This window comes from Haematobia irritans, chromosome 1, assembly GCF_050003625.1.
Source record: "Haematobia irritans isolate KBUSLIRL chromosome 1, ASM5000362v1, whole genome shotgun sequence".
Taxonomy (NCBI): Eukaryota; Metazoa; Arthropoda; class Insecta; order Diptera; family Muscidae; genus Haematobia; species Haematobia irritans.
The window spans coordinates 89,726,697-89,748,886 of NC_134397.1; the positions used below are offsets into that span (position 1 = coordinate 89,726,697).

The window sequence follows — 22,190 nt, forward strand, 5'->3', positions numbered from 1 at the left end:
GGCGAGATTTCAATCATATTAAGTTGGTTCTGAGACATTACAGAGTTATCAACTTTGATTCCTTAGATAGACCGCCCATACATTTTTACCTCTTAAATAATGGCTTAAAAGTTATAAGAGCCAAAAAAATATGAAAACATTACCTTTATTTTTTATTGTATTTTGTAGTTATAATTAATGTATAAATATCATAAGTACATATTGTAACAATTGAATGAATTAATAACAAGTATATACGGCCGCAAGTTCGGCCAGGCCGAATCTTATGTACCCACCACCATGGATTGCGTAGAAACTTCTACGAAAGACTGTCATCCACAATCGATTTACTTGGGTTGTTGTATCTTAAAACTTCTTATTCCTGCATGGTTGTTGGATACCATATACTAACACCACGTACCAAATTTCAACCGAATGGGAAGAATTTTGCTCTTCCAAGGGGCTCTGGAGGTCAAATCTGGGGATCGGTTTATATGGGGCCTATATATAATTATGGACCGATATCGACCAATTTTTGCATGGGAGTTTGAGGCCATATATTAACACCACGTACCAAATTTCAACTGAATCAGATGAATTTTGGTCTTCCAAGAGGTTCCGGAGGTCAAATCTGGTGATCGGTTTATATGGGGGCTATATATAATTATGAACCGATGTGGACCAATTTTTTCATGGTTGTTAGAGACCATATACTAACATCACGTACCAAATTTCAGCCGGATCGGATGAAATTTGCTTCTCTTAGAGGCCTTGCAAGCCAAATCGGGGGATCGGTTTATATGGGGGCTATATATAATTATGGACCGATGTGGACCAATTTTTGCATGGTTGTTAGAGACCATATACTGACACCATGTACCAAATTTCAGCCGGATCGGATGAAATTTGCTTCTCTTAGGGGCCTCGCAAGCCAAATCGGGGGATCGGTTTATATGGGGGCTATATATAATTATGGACCGATGCGGACCAATTTTTGCATGGTTGTTAGAGACCATATATTAACACCATGTACCAAATTTCACCCGGATCGGATGAAATTTGCTTCTCTTAGAGGCCTCGCAAGCCAAATTTTGGGGTCCGTTTATATGGGGGCTATACGTAAAAGTGGACCGATATGGCCCATTTGCAATACCATCCGACCTACATCAATAACAACTACTTGTGCCAAGTTTCAAGTCGATAGCTTGTTTCGTTCGGAAGTTAGCGTGATTTCAACAGACGGACGGACATGCTCAGATCGACTCAGAATTTCACCACGACCCAGAATATATATACTTTATGGGGTCTTAGAGCAATATTTCGATGTGTTACAAACGGAATGACAAAGTTAATATACCCCCCATCCTATGGTGGTGGGTATAAAAACAATAATTTAAAAAGCAAGTAATAAGTAGAATTGCTTCTTATTTCTACTAGTAACCGTCTTAATTTTATTATGTAGAATTCCTTCTAATTTCTACTAGTAACCGACTTCATTTTATTAATAAGAATTGCTTCTAATTTCTACTAGGAATCATCTTAATTTTATTTAAAAGGTTTCCTTCTAATATCTACCAGTCAACTTCTTAATATTAATAAGGTTTCTTCTTATTTTTACGGGTTATCTACTAAATTTTGTTGAAAAGGAATTCCCTCTAAAATTTAGACGGAACTCTTCTTGGAGAAAAACTATAGAGAAATCTTTTAAACTTTGTTCTGATTTATAGGGTATTTATGTGGTCTTTTGGCTCTGTGTAGCAACTTCATAATCAGTGTTGGAATTCAATTTGTTGTTTGGCAATTACTCAGTATACTTAAATCAATTATATTAAAATATAAATATATTATTCAATTATGGGAGAATTTTGATATTTTAGATAGTTTTCCATTCAAACAATTATTTTCGTAATTGACTTAATAAATATCATATTTGATTTATTTTTTTCATTTAATTACGCCAATAATTGATTTTTATTTTGATAAATTTTTTTATGTAAATTTAAGTTAATTACTTAAAAACGCCCGGCAAAGAAAAAGAAGATTCCCCTCCCGTTTGATTTAAAGAATCGTCTTTAAATTAATTGATATATTGAATCTTTAGATATAAATTAAAAACGCTTTAAATATTGGCTAGATATAGTGGCAGCCCGATATTTCGGGCTCACTATTCAGTTCATTTTGATCAAATATAGGGTATGACTTATTTGAGAAATTTGTTTTAGTTTTAATTTTTTTTTTTTTTTTTTTGAATAAAGAAAACACTATTTACTTCGAAATATCTTATAATTTGGATTTGTATACTGTCGTTCCAATTCGATATATGAGATCACTTTATAGCTTATGTAGGTCCCTAAGATGCCTTTATCTTAAAAAAGCCCCATCTTTTGTTCGTGATCAAGACCAAAACCTTTAATGGAAGGAGAAAATCTTCGGATCCGACTAAACTTTTTCGTGAAGTACTACACTATAGACAGGTCCTCATGAAAAACTCTTAGGAACCTACACTGAAAAAAAGCATGCCCGGTTCCAAAGATTTTGTCTTTACTTTAACAATTTTGGTATTGATTCGGAGCCAAAGAAGCGGAGAATACAAGTAAGGATACTTTTAAGACACAATTATCTTTCAAATTTGGGTTGTGTGTACTTGCTTCTAGGAAGCAAAATTTTAATTTTTCGTTTTTTCAGCTTTTTTCTTCATAATTGATGGCTTATGTCCCTTAAAAACGAGTTAACGACAACTTTATTTTTTAACTTCAGACTTGACTTCCAGTAGAATTTCTGTTATGTTTCAGTAAAAAACATTTTTAAAATAAAGCGTTGTAAAACATGTATCGGATATATTAACTTTCTCATTCCGTTTGTAACACATATATTGCTCTAATACCCCATAAAGTATACATATTCTGAGTCGATCTAAGCAGGTCCGTCGGTCTGTTGAAATCACGCTAACTTCCGAACGAAACAAGCTATCGACTTGAAACTTGGCACAAGTAGTTGTTAATGATGTAGGTCGGATGGTATTACAAATGGGAGATATTGGGCCACCCTTACGTATACTCGTAGACCTATATAGAAAATTCTATAGAAAATTTTGTCAAAATTTTATTTCTATAGAAAATGTTGTCCAAATTTTATTTCTATAGAAAATGTATCAAAATTTTATTCCTATAGAAAATTTAGTCAAAATTTTATTTCTATAGAAAATTGTATTAACAATTTATTTCTATAGAAATTTTTTTTATACCCACCACCATAGGATGGGAGCATGTCCGTCCGTCCGTCTGTTGAAACACGCTAACTTCCGAACGAAACAAGCTATCGACTTGAAACTTGGCACAAGTAGTTGTTATTGATGTAGGTCGGATGGTATTGCAAATGGGCCATATCGGTCCACTTTTACGTCTAGCCCCCATATAAACGGACCCCAAAATTTGGCTTGCGAGGCCTCTAAGAGAAGCAAATTTCATCCGATCCGTCTGAAATTTGGTACATGGTGTAAGTATATGGTCTCTAACAACCATGCAAAAATTGGTCCACATCGGTCCATAATTATATATAGCGTCCATATAAACCGATCCCCCGATTTGGCTTTCGAGGCCTCTAAGAGAAGCAAATTTCATCCGATCCGGCTGAAATTTGGTACGTGATGTTAGTATATGGTCTCCAACAACCATGCAAAAATTGGTCCACATCGGTTCATAATTATATATAGCCTCCATCTAAACCGATCACCAGATTTGACCTCCGGAACCTCTTGGAAGACCAAAATTCATCTGATTCAGTTGAAATTTGGTACGTGGTGTTAATATATGGCCTCAAACTCGATATCGGTCCATAATTATATATAGGCCGCATATAAACCGATCCCTAGATTTGACCTCCAGAGCCTCTTGGAAGAGCAAAATTCTTCCCATTCGGTTGGAATTTGGTACGTGATGTTAGTATATGGTATCCAACAACCATGCAGGAATTGGTTCCTATCAGTCCATAATTATATATAGCTCCCATATAAACCGATCCCCAGATTTGACCTCCGGTGCCTTTTGGAGAAGCAAAATTCATCCGATCTGCTTGAAATTTGGTACGTGGTGGTAGTATATGATATTTAACAACCATGCCAGAAGTGGTCCATATTAGTCCATAATCGTACATAGCCCCATATAAACCGATCCCGAGATTTGGTTTTGGAACCTCTTGGAGGAGCAAATTTCCTCCGAGTGAGTTGAAATTTGGTACATTGTGCTAGTATATGGTCGTTAACAACCATGCTTAACTAGGTCCATACCGGTCTATAGTTATATATGGCCCTCAGATAAATCGATCCCCAATCACACAAAAATTGGTCCATATCAAGTTCATAATTGTATATAGCCCCCATATAAGTGACCCCCATATTTCAATACTGGCTCTGTACGTATGGACCATGTATGGATTAAATCACAATTTAGAAAACGATGTTAAGAAGTTTTAAAATACCACAACCCAAGTAATTCGATTGTGGATGATAGTCTTTCGTAGAAGTTTCTACGCAATCCATGGTGGTGGGTACATAAGATTCGGCCTGGCCGAACTTGCGGCCGTATATACTTGATTTAATTTTATTTCTATAGAAATTTTTGTCAAAATTTTATTTCTATAGAAAATATTTTAAAAATTTTATTCCTATTGAAAATTTTGTCAAAATTTTATTTCTGTAGAAAATATTGTCAAACTGAATTATATACGTATTAAATCTGCCTTTTTATACCCTGCGCCACACTGTGGAACAGGGTATTATAAGTTAGTGCATATGTTTGTAACACCCAGAAGGAGACGAGATAGACACATGGTGTCTTTAACAATAATGCTCAGGGTGGGTCCCTGAGTCGATATAACCATGTCCGTCCGTCTGTCTGTGAACACATTTTTGTGATCAAAGTCTAGGTCGTAATTTAAGTCCAATCGCCTTCAAATTTGGCACATGTTCCTAATTTGGGTCAGAATAGAACCCTATTGATTTTGGAAGAAATCGGTTCAGATTTAGATATAGCTCCCATATATATCTTTCGCCCGATATGCACTAATATGGACCCAGCAGCCAGAGTTTTATACCGATTTGCTTGAAATTTTGTACAAACATAACACTTAGTCGTATAGTCAAGTGTGCAAAATTTGATTGAAATCGGTTCAGATTTAGATATAGCTCCCATATATATCATTCGCCCGATATGGACTTATATGGCCCCAGAATCCAGATTTTTCGCCGAATTTGGTTGAAATTTTACACTAGGAGTACAATTAGTAGTATAGTCAAGTGTGCAAAATTTGTTTGAAATCGGTTCAGATTTAGATATAGCTTCCATATATATCTTTCGCCCGATATGGACTAATATGGTCCTAAAAGCCTGAGTTTTGGACCAATTTGGTTGAAATTTTGCACAGGGAGTAGATTTAGCGTGACAAATTTGGTTTAAATCGATTCAGATTTAGATATAGCTCCTATATATATCTTTCGCCCGATATGCACTTATATGGACCCAGAAGCCAGAGTTTTATCCCCATTAGCTTGAAATTTTGCACAAGGAGTACAATTGGTAGTATAGTCATGTGTGCCAAATTTGGTTGAAATTGGTTCAGATTTAGATATAGCTTCCATATATATTTTTCGCCCGATATGGACTTATATGGCCCCAGAAGCCAGACTTTTGGCCCAATTTGGTTGAAATTTTGCACTAGGAGTTCAATTAGTAATATAGTCATGTGTGCCGATTTGCTTGAAATTTTGTACAAACATAACACTTAGTCGTATAGTCAAGTGTGCAAAATTTGATTGAAATCGGTTCAGATTTAGATATAGCTCCCATATATATCATTCGCCCGATATGGACTTATATGGCCCCAGAATCCAGATTTTTCGCCGAATTTGGTTGAAATTTTACACTAGGAGTACAATTAGTAGTATAGTCAAGTGTGCAAAATTTGTTTGAAATCGGTTCAGATTTAGATATAGCTTCCATATATATCTTTCGCCCGATATGGACTAATATGGTCCTAAAAGCCTGAGTTTTGGACCAATTTGGTTGAAATTTTGCACAGGGAGTAGATTTAGCGTGACAAATTTGGTTTAAATCGATTCAGATTTAGATATAGCTCCTATATATATCTTTCGCCCGATATGCACTTATATGGACCCAGAAGCCAGAGTTTTATCCCCATTAGCTTGAAATTTTGCACAAGGAGTACAATTGGTAGTATAGTCATGTGTGCCAAATTTGGTTGAAATTGGTTCAGATTTAGATATAGCTTCCATATATATTTTTCGCCCGATATGGACTTATATGGCCCCAGAAGCCAGACTTTTGGCCCAATTTGGTTGAAATTTTGCACTAGGAGTTCAATTAGTAATATAGTCATGTGTGCCAAATTTGATTGAAATCGGTTAAGATTTAGATATAGCTCCCATATATATGTTTTTCTGATTTCGACAAAAATGGTTAAAATACCAACATTTTCCTTGTTAAATCGCCACTGCATAGTCGAAAAGTTGTAAAAATGACTCTAATTTTCATAAACTTGTAATACATACATATCGAGCGATAAATCATAAATAAACTTTTGCGAAGTTTTCTTAAAATTGCTTCAGATTTAAATGTTTCCCATATTTTGTTACTAAAATTGTGTTCCACCCTAGTGCATTAGCCAACTTAAATTTTGAGTCTATAGATTTTGTAAAAGTCTATCAAATTCTGTCCAAATCGAGTGATATTTAAATGTATGTATTTGGGACAAACCTTTATATATAGCACCCATCGAAAATTAGTTCTACAAAGTGGTGCAGGGTATAATATAGTCGGCCCCGCCCGACTTTAGACTTTCCTTACTTGTTTAGTTTAATATATACCACGTATAGACTAACTTACAATTTAGAAGATGCTGTTAGGAGGTTTTAAGATACCTTGCAATCGGCAAGCGTTAAAAATTCATATTCGATTTTAACCGGTTTTGAATTTTCGGATTAACCGAACATCGCTTTTCCAACAAATCGGTTATGTTGACACCCTAGTGCATAGTATACCTTAGGTTAGGTTAGGTTAGGTTATGTGGCAGCCCGATGTATCAGGCTCACTTAGACTATTCAGTCCATTGTGATACCACCTTTGTATTGATCACCCCCATACTTACCATTTCACATTTTAATAAAACAAAAAATGACTTTTGGTATATTTGTATCGGTTTATTCATATGTTTCCTTACCCCATAGAGAACATCTATATCTTTCACAAAATACACCACTAATATCTCCAAAAAATTAAATTTAATTCGTGTATCATCATTTTCGGTATCATTAATGGCATAAGCTATGGCCACTTAAAGATAAATCACTTATTCCAATATTCCCTCCTTATATGTTAACTTAAATATTTTAGTAGTCGTAGCCGTTATGGGTGACTGCATCCCAAGACATTGCACCTGTGCATTTTGCATACCAGGCAGCTAACTCATACGATAATTGCAACCTGTTGGCCACAAATTCGCCAAAGCCATCATCATTAGGACATAAATTAGGCGCCACATTCTCCACTTGGACATCCACATTGCCGCTGGTTATATGTGGCATCCAAAAATCAAGCGGTCAGAGGGACAGACATGCATGCATTAAAGTGATAAATGGAAAGCATAGGAAATGTGTTAGGCCATCGTTCGAATGTAACACCAAATGGTAGGCTGGGTCTTCGTATGGTCATGTATATTTGGTACTTACGTTGTGGCTCCCGAATGCTGGTGGATGCCGAGCTATTTGGACCTTCCAATCTTTGCTTGTGACTGATATCGGCCAATGCCAGGATTGTGGCTCTCACTTTTGATTCACGACGCACACTGGGTGTACCCATGATATCGGCCACACACTTGAGCTCCAAAACCTCACTTTTCGTTTTGAACCGTGCATCATCGATATTTATGAGTAATTGCAGATTGCTAGCATACAGTACGAATCCATCGGTCGTCCGAGAGATTTCATTGATTTGTGGTTTTACAGCTTTCACGGTTGCCTGCAATGAAGAGGAGAATGTTAGTAAACTCTGATTTATAGGATTTATTAAAGTGAAACAGTGTACGAGTTTATGGCCATTGTATTGTATGGAAGGATAAAAATTCATTTTGTGCTACAGTTGATAAACCAGATGTCCTGGTCAATATTGCATACATACAGAAAATATTGTTAATTTTTATGTAAACATTTATGCACAAATCTAATTTAAAAAAATGATTTTATTCAATTAATATTTTTAATTGTGTCAGAATGCTGTCATTATCGGAGTTGAAAGAAGTTTGCTGATTAAATTGAAGCATTTTTTTTTGCGTGCAACATCGTATATCAGTTGGAGAGGAAATGAAAAAGAGTTCGCATAAAAAAGGTAGTTGAACCCACTTGGTTTAACAGATTATCTGATTGTTCCAAAAATATTAACATTTTACTTAAGTCTACATTTTGCAGATCCGCCTGTAATCTAAAGTTATATGCGCCTACAATTTGTTTACACGTCATACTAAATGCAGGACACTCGTGTTTAATTGATTCCATTTCCTCCACATCATGACAGCTCACGCAGTAGTCATTATTCGTCACGTAGTATAGTTTTAGTTAGTTTCGCTTCTGTAACATATACCCCAAACACATTTTTCTTCAAGCATATACATTTGTTCAAACATATTACTTTTAACCTTTTAACAATTTTTTTATTGAAATTTTCTTTGTGTAAATATATTTTTAAGGTGCCAATTGGATACTACCATTCTTTGAATTGCAGCATACTCTCTAGGTCTCTCTTTGTAAACACATACATGTTGAGAGGCTATTTCTAATTTAATATATGTTAGCATCCAAACATATTATATTTACAAACATGTTATGTCCCAAACATAATATGTCTTACATATTAACATATATGCCCCAAACATGTTGGGTTAGTTTATGGCCATTATATGGTTGCTCTTAAAAATAATGTATTAAAAATTTTGAGTTCCAAGCATATAATTTTTACACCCAAACATATAAAAACAGTTTTTTTCATCTGAGTAGTAGGCGCGGTGATAGTCGACTGTGCGGCTTTCTTATGCAGAATGAGCTTGCAGGTAGCCAAGAGCAATCCAACATGTTTTAGTTCCCCTGGAATAACTCATCCTCTTCGCAGTTTCCTGGTATTTTGGACAACATTTTTATTTTCCAAACACCATAAAAAATCGTAATGATAGTAGGCTAATATATAAGCCACTTTCATTACATGTACTATAGTTAGGCTTGCCAGATGGTCGGGATTGTCCCGGAATTTAATCTAAAGAATGTGTCCCGAATCTTTAAAAAAAATTTGCCAAAAAAATACAGAAATGTAAATTGCTCAACGCATATATTTTAATTTTTCCCATTTCCGAAAAAAAACGATTTGAAATCAAATCGCCTTGAAACATATTTTGGCTTTTAAACGCACATTTGTCTGTCAGATTTTGTACCATTTCAGTCAATCTCATCACTAACAAAAACAAACCATCACTGTCTTTTGATATCACTTGAGTAGTATATGTAAGAAAAGTATACCCAAATCTATAAATTTGATAACAAACTCACGTTTTTCTGTGAAAAGTTTTTGAAAAAAATTAGTTCACGATTAGTATGTAATTCTAGTCAGCATTCCCTCCCAATATTTCAAAGTTTGATTTTATCTCCATCGCTACCATAGACACTTTAGATACGCTATATAAATCGCCATCTTGATGAGAAATGTACCCAAAAATTAAAGAATTTTTAGATTTGTTTAGGATTTAACAGGAATATATTTGTTTTCAATTATAATTTTGATTGTTTTAGAACCAGTAATCGCGAAAACAAAGCGATTTTCAATTTGAAAACTGAACGTAGTACCGGCTTTTACGTGGCGCTTATGCCAATTCACCAAAAGAAATGCCATGTGAGAGTTTTGGCACAATCTGAGCAGATAAATATGTCAGATATTATATATAGTTGTTGCTGTACTGGACTCAATATTAGTTAGTATATAACTAATACTGAGTCCATTATTCAAAAAGAGGAAATCGCTCAATTAATGTGGGTAATAAATCAAAATTCGGGAAAATCGGGCAATATTATTATATAAGAGCTACGTGTAAGTCTAAATACAATGGAATAGTACATACAAATTTGAAACTTGAGTAGCATTGGTTAATAAATAATGGCAAAATTTGGGAAAATGGAGCGATGTATAATATGGGAGCTATATCTAAATCTGAACCGATTTAGATGATATTTTCCATATTTTAATTGAAACCACAGAAGGTAACCTTGTGCTAAATTTGAGTAAGATCAGTTAAGAAATGAGGCCTATATAGTCAAACATAAGGTTATTAGGGGCAAATTTTTCAAAATCGTGCGATACATATATATGGGAGCTATATTTACATCTGAACCGATTTCGATGAAATTTCGCACATACAGTTATTACTATAGAGGACTGGATCTAGCCAACTTTGAATACTATCGGTTGAGAAATAAGGGTTTTATAGCCAAATTTATAAAAATCGGGCGGTAGATACATATGGGAGCTATAGCTAAATCTGAACCGATTTCAATAATTTTTTGCACATATTGTTAGTACTATAGAAGATTATAGTAACCTAACTTTGAGTAAGACCCAAACTTTGGAAAATCGGGATATATCTAAATCCGAACCGATTTGGATGAAATTTTGCAGACTTGAAGGATGATGAAGAAGATTACTTTTTGCCAAATTTGGTGACAATCCGTTTATAAAAAAGCGCAACATGACCCCATTTGTCGAAATCGGGCTAAACATATATATCGGAGCAATATCTAAATTTGATTCGATTTCTTCCAAATTCAACAGCGTCCGTCCTTGTGTCCAAATTTCATCAAAATCGGTTAATAATTGCGGCCGGAATCCTGTGAACAACAAATACATGGACAGACGGACGGACACCAAGCGCTAGATCGACTCAGAATGTGATTCTGAGTCGATCGGTATATATTTTATGGAGTCTAAAATCAATATTTCTGGTAGGCACATTTTTTGGCAGATCAAAGTTATTATACCCTGACCACTATGTGGTTTAGGGTATAAATACTGAAAAACAAAACAACAAAAACAATGTACAGGGAAAAGAATAAACCTCTTCGATTTATTTGAAATTTACAGAGGACGTGGGAAATATTATGATATTAATATGTGACACCTGATATTTGGACGCCTCGACATTTGAAACCGGAAGAAAAGTTCCCCTAATTTCTTCTTAAAAGTCTATAAACAATTATAGACGTTTACTCAGCATTATTGGTTCTAATTACATTATATTTATATTATTTTCTTTTCCTCCGAAATATTCCGTGAAGAATGTGGCTTCCTTAGATAGCTCAAAATATCTTTTAAAAATGTTATTCGAAATAATTACGATAGTTTTTAACAAATAGTCTCTCAGCATCGTCCTGTTAATAATTGATCAATTGCCTGTTTCGGTATCAGGCTAACATGTAATATAATAAGCAACGATGAGCCCGTCGTAAAAACTAGGAAAAACACGACTAATGTACGCGTTAGAATTGTTGTTGTATCCTGGAAACCAGTTTCTGTTAATTGTCATATGTTGTAGTTGACTGTAGAAACAATAAGCATTGTTCGACTGTTCACCACTTAGGTGAATTCTAACAAATTAGCTTTCTAAAACTAAATTTCGTGTTGTTGCATTACTATGTAACAAAACAAAATATAAATAAGATTAAGGGACTTGTAAGTTATATGAAAAGATGATGTACAGTGGGAGAAAAGATGATTCAATTTGTAAGAGGAAATTTCCCAAATGTTTTCTCCATAAGGAGTTAGCATAAAGGGCCCAAAATTGAGTTATCTCTCCCAGCCAGATCTATACTAAAGGCTGTGGAAAGGTTCATTCGCCCGAACCGAAACATGTACAGTCCAGGCGTGTATAGATTGGTATCTGGCGTTTTCTTTTCAATGGCTCTATTAACCATGTTCCTTAATCTATATCTGTCCATAAAGCTCGAAAAATAATTGTATAATTAGATATAATGCATTTGGACGTCAATTGCCTGTTTCAGTATCAGGCTAACATGTAATATAATTGAAACTATTTTAGAAAATTTATACATTTTAAAATATTTGGGTCTCTACTATTATTGAGCTTTATTTTACTTTGAACACAAATTGCATTGAATGTTGGAAATTTTGCAAAACATTCAGGTGACAACGATTGTTTTTGCTAACAATATTTATTCAAATTCAAATAAATTAAAATATTTGATTTGATACTCTTGAATCAGCCTAATTTAAATCACAGCATTTGAAATTATGCTCGATTTGAATTTTCTAGCATTATTGTTGACAATTGGTATTCGTTTATTTATTTTATAGAAATAAATCGCAACTCAAAGCAATTTAATTCACACACATATATACATGAACATACATGTGTCACACACATGTGTGTGTGTGTGTAAACAAAGTTTTATTGGCATAGCACAATGGTTGTACAACCATTTTAAATATTAAATTTGAGAGTGTCAACGATACCATACCAGAATGGATTTTAGTCAGATTAATTTAGTGGTCGCCCAAAATAATTCTATAGCAATAATAATTCAACATTTTAAATTAATTTATTGCAAAAACCGTGTCACCATCTGCATGCAACAATACCTATATACCTACATACATATAATACACCGAAAATAGATTGAAGAACAATTCTATAGCATATCAATTTTTTTTTTGTGAAAACAATTGTGCACCCAAAGGAAAAATAATTTGGAAATAGCTTGTAAATACACCAAATATAGAATTAAATATTGATACTGTCTACATGTGTCCCATATTTAAAACGTTCTTTATCTTCAGATCATTTGGCCATGATTTTGTTAATTTGTATACCCATCAGCATGATAGATAAATTGTCATTCCGTTTGTCACACAACGAAATATCGATTTCCCACTATATATGTAAAGTTTGTACATTCTTGATTGGAGAAAATTCCAAGGCAATATAAAGATGTTTGTCTGCCTATTATAATAACGAATGTTCCGAAATTCGGAGTCGTAAATTTTCATTTGGCGATAATTTGTTAACCCTGAAAATTACAAACATAAATCTATACGACTGCGAACTACGAGAAGAACAAACGAACGCTTGAAGGATTGTTTTCGAACTCAGTTATTTTATTTGTAACAATTCCTTATGTACTAGATAGTCACAGAAAAAAATTCATGAAAATTTTTCCAATTAATTGAGTTTTAAAAAATATTCAATTAAAAATTTAATTGATTCAACAAATTTTTTAATTGAAACAAAAACCAATCACAAAAATTAATAGTATCAATTAATTTTTTAATTGACCTTCAATTAATTTTTAATTGATACTATCATTTCTGTGATTGAAGACATTTCAATTAAAAAATTAATTGGATCAATTAATTTCGTGATTGAATTAGACAATTTTTTTTTGTACTTAGACATAAGTGTTGTCTGTTATCTTCCTGTCCACAAAATTCCTCACAAGTGTTTTTTGACTCTACGCATGTGCAGCATATCCTTCTGAGTGTTATCAGCTCTAATGGTTTTATTTATAGTTAGGTAGATGAGTGATAACACTTCAACCTACAGGCACCAGTATGCACACCAGTTTACATAATGAACAAACAATATTTAGGAAGAGAAACTAGTTAGTTTCGAATACAATTTTCAATTATATTTTTATTTTGAAATATATTTTTTTAACTTAGTTAAAAAATTATTGGGATAACTATAATTTTTCCTCACTTTCTTAATTTGTAGATATTTTGGTCATATTTTTATACCCACCACCTTAGAATGGTGATGGGGGTATAATAAGTTTGTCATTCCGTTTATAACACATCGAAATATCGATTTCCGACTACATAAAGAATATATTCTTGTTCAGGGAAAAATTGTAAGACGATATAAGCATGTCCGTCTGTCTGTGTGTTGTAATCACGTAACATTCTTCAATAATGGCGCTATTGTCCTGAAATTTGGCGCAGATTCGACTTTTGTCTGCACGCAGGCCAAGTTCGAAAATGGGTCCAGGTTTTGATATAGCTCCCATGTAAACCGATCCCCCGATTTGGGGTCTTGGGCTTCTAGAAACCATAGTTTTTATTCGATTCGCATAAACTTGGAAATCTAGAAGTATTTTAGGACCACAAATAGGTGTGCAGAAAATGGAACCTATCGGTCCATGGTTTGCTATAGCCCCCATATAGACCGATCTCCCGATTTTCTTCCTTGGGCTTCTAGAAACCGTAGTTTTTATCCGATTTGTCTGAAATTGGAAATTTAGACGATTTTCAAAACCAAAATTAGATGTGCTGAGTTTGGTGTGTATCAGTGCATGTTTTGGTATAGCCCTACTATAGACCGATCTCCCGATTTTACTTATTGGGCTTCTAGAAATCGTAGTTTTTATACGATTTGTCTCAAAGTTAGAGTTATTAGAGTTAGAGCTATTTTAGGACCACAAGTAGGTATATCGATAATGGTGTGCATCGGTCCAGGTTTGTTATAGCCCCCATATAGACCGATTTTACTTCTTGGGAGTCTAGAAACTGTATTTTCTATCCGATTTGCTTGAATTTTGAAATGTAGAAATATTTTAGGAATACAAAAAAATTTGCCGAATATGGTGTGCATCGATTTATGGCCTGGTATAGCTCCCACATAGACCGATCTCACGATTTTACTTCTTGAGTTTCTACACTGTTAGAAAAATATGTTTTTCATATGTTCCGATATAAACAAAATGTGTTTCGGGCACAATTTTTAAACACAATATATTTAAGTGCAAACATGTAATGTTCCTAAACTAACACAAAATGTTTGGGACACATATGTTAATATGTTAGAATATATTATGTTTGGGGCATGAATGTTTCATAAAAATAATATGCGTGAATGTAAACATATATAAATTTACAAATTTCGAGTAAACATATATATGTTGTGATACTTTATTCAGAGACCGACAGAGAGAGAGAGAGAGTTAGTATAGAGAAAGAAATAGAGATGGAAACCGGGAGGGTTGAATAAAAAGATATCAACATAACACAGCGAGAGAATGAAATGAGAGCAATTTCTGTGAAACCGCTTGTATGTTGTTTCGGAAAACTGTTTTATAATATGGCCAAAAATTTGGTATGCTTAAGTCTAAATATTATTTAATTTGAATAGTAGATTGAGTATTCGGAATAAAGAGAATAGACATTCGGAACCAAGAAAATAGACATTTGAAAAAAACAACATATTTGTATTACAGAAAAAGATGCGAAGAACTCAAAAATTTCGTGGAAGTTAAAAATATGTGAGGGAATGAACACAATCTTCTTTGGGGAATTATTCCAAGCATATAATATTTTTGGACTCAAAATGCTTCCAAACATATAATATGCTCACATAAAACAAACATATTAATGTTTCGGCGGTATCCAATAATATATGTGCTTCCTGCAAAATATGTTTGGAACATATGTTAGAGAAGCGATTTTTTTTGAGGGTGTAGAAACCGTAGTTTTTATCCAATTTGCCTCAAATATAAAATATAGAAGTTTTTTAGGACCATAAATGGGTGTCCGAATAAATTGTGTATCGGTGCCGAATTTGGTGTATCGGTGTATGTTTTTGGCATAGCACTCATGTAGACTGATCTCCCAATTTAAGTCCAGATTTCTCTTCTCGTGTAATCATTTGAATAATGGAGATAAAATCTACAGATTTTAGATTCCAAATCAAAGCGTTATTTCATCATTTATCTTGCACACTTACACGAGATATTTATGATTCCCCAAACACTCAACTAAAAATGGTTCTTATAGATCCAAAATGTGATTTAGTCTTCATAGATAAAATCTTTAAGTTTATTTTCGGGAAGTGTACTGGGTGAATTGATCTGCTTGGGAGAGTATCTGTCATCAAACCCCTGAAATCTTATATATTATCAAGGAACCCACAACGACGAAGAGTTTTCAAAGGAAACTATTATATTTTATTAATGGTGGTGGGTATTTAAGATTCGGCCCGACCGAACTTACTGTTGTATATAGGTTAGGTTAGGTTTGCTACAGAGGCTGTTCCTTATTTCCTGCTCATTAGGTTAGGTTAGGTGGCTGCCCGATGTATCAGGCTCACTTATGGTGATTTCGTTTCGGGGAAAAAGTGTTGCATACAAATGGTACAACATTTTATGGTGTTACCACAGTGTTGCCGAAACCCTTTGCAATGACAACACCGTTTGCGTGTGAAAACGAACAAAAAAGGTGCAATACTGATATAAAATCAAAACAAAAGAAATTTGGCGGAATATTTCGATTACTATTAACAACTTTTATTGGAATTTTTTCTGGAACTAAGGGAAATTGTTAAAACTTTTGATTTTATATATTTTTAATGATCTTACTTCTACTTCAGAGTATAAATTAATTACATCTCCAACAAAGTTTTTAACTCGGCGTTGGTCATTTCGTCCAAGCAATGATGTTGTAACTTCTTCATCGTCGTCAGAAGAACTACTCTCCAACAGCGCATCTACAATTGTGTAGGCTAAAAAAACGCATTTGCTTTTTGCATTTTTCTATTATATTAAAAATATTTAATATCGAATTTTGTTGTCGCGGCACTAAACAATTGATATGCTTCTTCTTGGTAAATTAATCAGCTGTCTTGTAGAAATTGAAAAGCAACCACAATACACGTATCACGCACTTTCTTTTGTATTTGCAACAACGCTATTAATTAAGTCAAAGAATAAAAACGTCTTCAACATCTGATTGAAAGTGTAACCATCTGCAAGCTAGACGAGCTACGGTGTAAAATGGGTTACACTTTTGCTCTTGCGATGGGTAACACCCCGTCAATCGAACGTGCACATTTTAGGTAGGCTGCACCGAATTTTCCAATCGAACAAACATTTTCGATTTATGGGGGTAAGGTGTAAAATATGCAACATATTTTTATACCCTAAACCACATAGTGGTCAGGGTATAATAAGTTTGATCGGCCAAAAAATGTGCCTACCAGAAATATTGATTTTAGACCCCATAAAATATATACCGATCGAATCAGAATCACCTCCTGAGTCGATCTAGCGCTTGGTGTCCGTCCGTCCGTCCGACCGTCTGTCCATGTATTTGTTGTTCACAGGATTCCGGTCGCAATTATTAACTGATTTTGATGAAATTTGGTACAGAGAAATTTTTGGGCACAAGGACGAACGCTATTGAATTTGGAAGAAATCGGATCAAATTTAGATATAGCTCCCATATATATATATATATATATATATATATATATATATATATATATATATATATATATATATATATATATATATATATATATATATATATATATATATATATATATATGTATCGCCCGATTTCGACAAATGGGGTCACGTTGCGCTTTTTTTCCAAACGGATCGTCACCAAATTTGGCAAAAGCTAATCTTTTCCCTTCAAGTCTGCAAAATTTCTTCCAAATCGGTTCAGATTTAGATATAGCTCTCATATATATGTATCGCCCGATTTTTCTAAATTTGGCCATAAAACCCTTATTTATTAACCGATCTTACTAAAATTTTGCTAAATGTAGTCTCCTATAGCACTAACTATATGTGCAAAATTTCATCTAAATCGGTTCAGATGTAGATATAGCTCCCACATATGTATCACCCGATTTTGAAAAAGTCGCCCCTAATAACCTTATTTTTGACCATACAGGCCTCATTTCTTAACTGATCTTACTCAAATCTTGCACAAGGTAACCTTTTGTGGTATTAATCAAATCAGCAAAATATTATGCAAATTGGTTCAGATTTAGATGTAGCTTTCATATATATGCATCGCTCGATTTTCCCAAATTTGGCCATTGTACTCTTATTTATTAACCAATGTTACTCAAATTTCAAATTTTGATGTACTAGCCGATCGTACTTATACGTACACCCTCAAAAAAAATCGCTTCTTTAACATATGTTCCAAACATATTTTGCAGGAAGCACATATATTATTGCATACTGCCGAAACATTAATATGTTTGTTTTATGTGAACATATTATATGTTTGGAAGCATTTTGAGCCAAAAATATTATATGCTTGGAAGAATTTTTCCCAAACACGATTGTGCTCATTCCCTAACATACTCGTAATTTTCACTTCCACGAAATTTTTTAGTTATTGGCACCTTTTTCTGTAATACAAATAATGTTGAAGAAATTATTCACTTTTATAATTTTTTTTTTAAATTTTACCTTTCGCCTGCACGGAGAATCGAACCGAGGACCATACAGTTTGTAAGCCAACACACTATCCACTGGGCTACGTAGCTGTTATAGTCACCAGTAGATAATCATCGTTTTAAGTTACATTTATATAGCATAGTTTGCAGCGCCCACGAGCCCATGCAAACATAACATTATTTAACAGAAACACACATTTGTGTGCCACGTGGAGCAGTGGTTAGCATGTCTGCCTTGCATACAAAGGGTCGTGGGTTCAATCCCTGCTCCGACAGAACATTTTTTTTTTTTTTTAATTTACACATTTATATTTATACTATATTAAATTTTTTTAAATGAAAATTCGAAATGTGTGTTATTAAAGATTTATAGTCAGTAACAGTGCTTGGTATAAACGAAATTTACTGATTTTTGGATAAAATATTATTTTTTATTGGAAAAATAAGAATTTTTTAATAAAAAACTGTTTTTGTACAAAACTTTAAAATTTGGAAGGAATTCAAAAACTAACAAAAGAAGAATGTGGAGTCGAGTATAAACATTTATACATAATTTTATAATATAAACATAAATTTATTTAGGAGTGAACAGTTTTTTACTAGCATTTAACACCATCGCTCTAAAACTTCTTTTATTTTTCTTTAATAATTCATTTTAAAGAAAATAAACTTTTTAAATTGTTTTAGCTGTAAAACTCGAACTTAATGCCCGCTTCTATATTTGATGGTGTCCGTCAACTCCTCGTGGACTACTTTTTAATAAAGAGGAACTAAAGTTTGTTTTTTTACATTTTACTGTGTAATTTTTCACTATTTCCTCCTTATTTATTTTACTGTCCCAACTCTAAAAAGAGTATAGTGCCCTTTCGTTATTTTTATGAAGACCCCTGATTTATTTTAACGAAAAATTGTGCCCATAATGCCAAAATGATAAAGAAAACACATGTTCACACATGCATAAAATGCTGCTCTCAAGGCGAAAACATATGCAGTTTGTTTTTCAAATGTCTATTCTCTTGGTTCCGAATGTCTATTCTCTTTATTCAAATTAAATAATATTTAGACTTAAGCATATCAAATATTTAGCCTTATCATAAAACAGTTTTCCGAAACAACATACAAGCGGTTTCACAGAAATTGTTCTTTTTTCATTCTCTCGCTTTGTTATGTTGATATCTTTCGTCAACCCTCCCGGTTTCCATCTCTATTTCTTTCTCTATACTCTCTTTTTGTCGCTCTCTGAATAAAGTATCACAACATATATATGTTTACTCGAAATTTGTTAATTTATATATGTTTACATTCACACATATTATTTTTATGAAACATTCATGCCCCAAACATCATATATTCTAACATATTAACATAGATATCCCAAACATTTAGTGTTAGTTTAGGAACATTACATGTTCGCACTTAAATATATTGTGGTTTAAAATCGTGCCCGAAACACATTTTGTTTATATCGGAACATATGAAAAACATATTTTTCTAACAGTGTACTTGTAGCTCTTACATAAGAATATTGCTCGATTTTTACAAATTTGTATTTATTACCCACACTAATTTAACGATTTTCTCTTTTTTAATAATGGGCTCAATATTAGTGGCATACTAACTCCGTAGGTGCAATATCAACACAGCCAGTGTTGCTAGAAGTAGGGGAAATTCCCTATATGTAGGGGTTTTCTAATATTTAGCGTCTTGTAGGGACGTAGGGCCACAATGTAGGACATTTTCACACAATTTGTAATAATTTTTACATTTTGGTGGCTCTAGAGGAGGAAATTGGAAGCCAGCAAGGCTTGATCTTTAACAATGTATGGTAAACGTTATCCCTGTAGAAAATTTTGTCAACATTTTATTTCTATAGAGCATTTTGTCAAAATTGTAGTTCTATAGAAATTTTTTTCAAAATATTATTTCTATAAAAAATTTTCTCAAAATTTTATTTCTGTGGAATTTTTTCTCAAAATTTTATTTCTATAGAATTTATTGTCAAAACTTTATTTCTATAGAAAAATTTCTCACAAAAATTTGTTTATAGAAACTTTTTCCAAATTTTATTTTTATAGAGATTTAACAAAAAAGATTACTAATTTGGGTAGAATTCTACCAACTGTGGCAACCGTGGTGGTAATACAAATTTATATTCTAAGTTATATACGTTGCATATTCATGTTTTAAGATAATAAAGTACTTAGAACCATTTTTGTTTTGTATTTTTTTTTTAAGTTTAACGAAAAATATAGTAGGGAAAATTGTTTGGGAATGTATGGGAAAGTAGGGAACTTTTTTTGTCCATGTAGGGTAAACCGAACATTTTCCCTGGCAACATTGACTATGAGCTGTAGTCAGATTGACACAAAGCACCCATAGACATGTACCCATTAATTTACTTAAATATGCAACTGCGGCTTATCTCCCAGACCTATATGTTACCGCACAAATGCTTATGATTACTAATTCTGTAATGGTGGTTTAGGGTATGATATAGTCGGCCCCGCCCGACTTTCTACTTTACTTACTTGTTTACCAGTCGAAATTACCATTAGATTATTCAGTCCATTGTGATACCACTTCCTGCTCTTTTCACTGGGTGCTGCTCGTATTTAGCTCCTTGACAATTACCACCTTTGTAAAGCTGTGCCCGAACAGGATACTCTTTCTAATGAATTCTATAATTAATACGTTCATTGATCGAAACAGATTCATAAAAACAATTAATTGGAAAAAAATATTTTTGGCATTGAATTATTCGCCCATACGTAAGAAGTGAAATGTGAGAGACGTCATATAATTCAACCATTTTTGCTGAAGCTATTGGAAGACACATATAAACTTCGCTTGCTACACCCAGAAAAAAGTGACCCCTTCTTTAAGTTAAAATGGACTCATTGTGAAGAAAGTTGAACTTCGTATAGCGCCAAAGACATTTTTAATTGTTTGAACGATGTGATTTTCGTAGAAATTAGGAATAATGCATTCCATATATTAGTTAACATTTTCCTATATTTATATACCACTATACTACAGAATGAAAAAATTTAACTAATTTGAATTCATATATGGAATGATTTTATTGAAATTTTTTCATTCATTTCGACAAATCTTACACATTTGTGGTAAAACTTTTACTTCATAATTAGAACTGCTTACCTTCGTTTTTAAATACAATTTTATTTATTTCTATAAGAAATTTTATCTTCAATAAAAGACATGTTTTATTAATATATTGAATATATTTATTAAGAATCAACAGCATCGAATCTCTTTGAAATATTAGTTTATTATTCCACTATTTCCAATTTCCGTGTGATATTATCAACTGTAAAACGCACTTTTTCTTCTTCTTGTACTTTTCACTTTTAATAAGTTGCTGCCTAACGATTTTGTCCTCCTTTTACAATTTCAATACCTACAAATATAAAAAATCATAAAACATTTTTGTTGCAAAAGGTTAGCGTCACTGAATATTACCTGATAATTGAAGATTCCAAAATGAAGACAAATGAAAGGGTTGTTATTCTGCTGGTGTTTTCTTTCTTTATACACCATCACGAGCATTGATAGATTTATTTTAAAAAAAACGAAAATTTTTTTCACTAATTTAAAATAACAAATATTTTATATATTTTATTTGTTATTTATTATATTATTTTACCATATTATTTTTTAACAATCTCTCCGAAACAACGCGATTCCAACTAAAAAACAACCGACGCGCAAATATATCGATTACACCCACGCGCAAACACATCGATTACGATGACAGGTATCGATTACAGGTAGACAATAGAAATTTAGGAAAATTTCCTATATTCTAACAAGTGTGTTTCCTTAAGTTTTGAAAGGATTGCATACTTCTTAGTACGAATGAACTAAAATATTTTTCTATGCCAAGT

General features: G+C 33.1%; 1 protein-coding gene across 1 annotated transcript in view; it reads right to left on the minus strand.

The window, feature by feature from the left end:
* Positions 1-7,171: 7,171 nt before the first annotated feature.
* Positions 7,172-22,190, minus strand: part of beat-Vc (beaten path Vc) — a 633,967-nt gene continuing 618,948 nt past the window's right edge. Inside the window, exons 6-7 of the mRNA XM_075291125.1 lie at positions 7,721-8,009; positions 7,172-7,559 (exon numbers count right to left, since the gene is read on the minus strand). Coding sequence (XP_075147240.1) covers positions 7,453-7,559; positions 7,721-8,009 — 396 coding nt within the window. The 3' untranslated portion in view covers positions 7,172-7,452. The remainder of the gene's footprint in view (positions 7,560-7,720; positions 8,010-22,190) is intronic.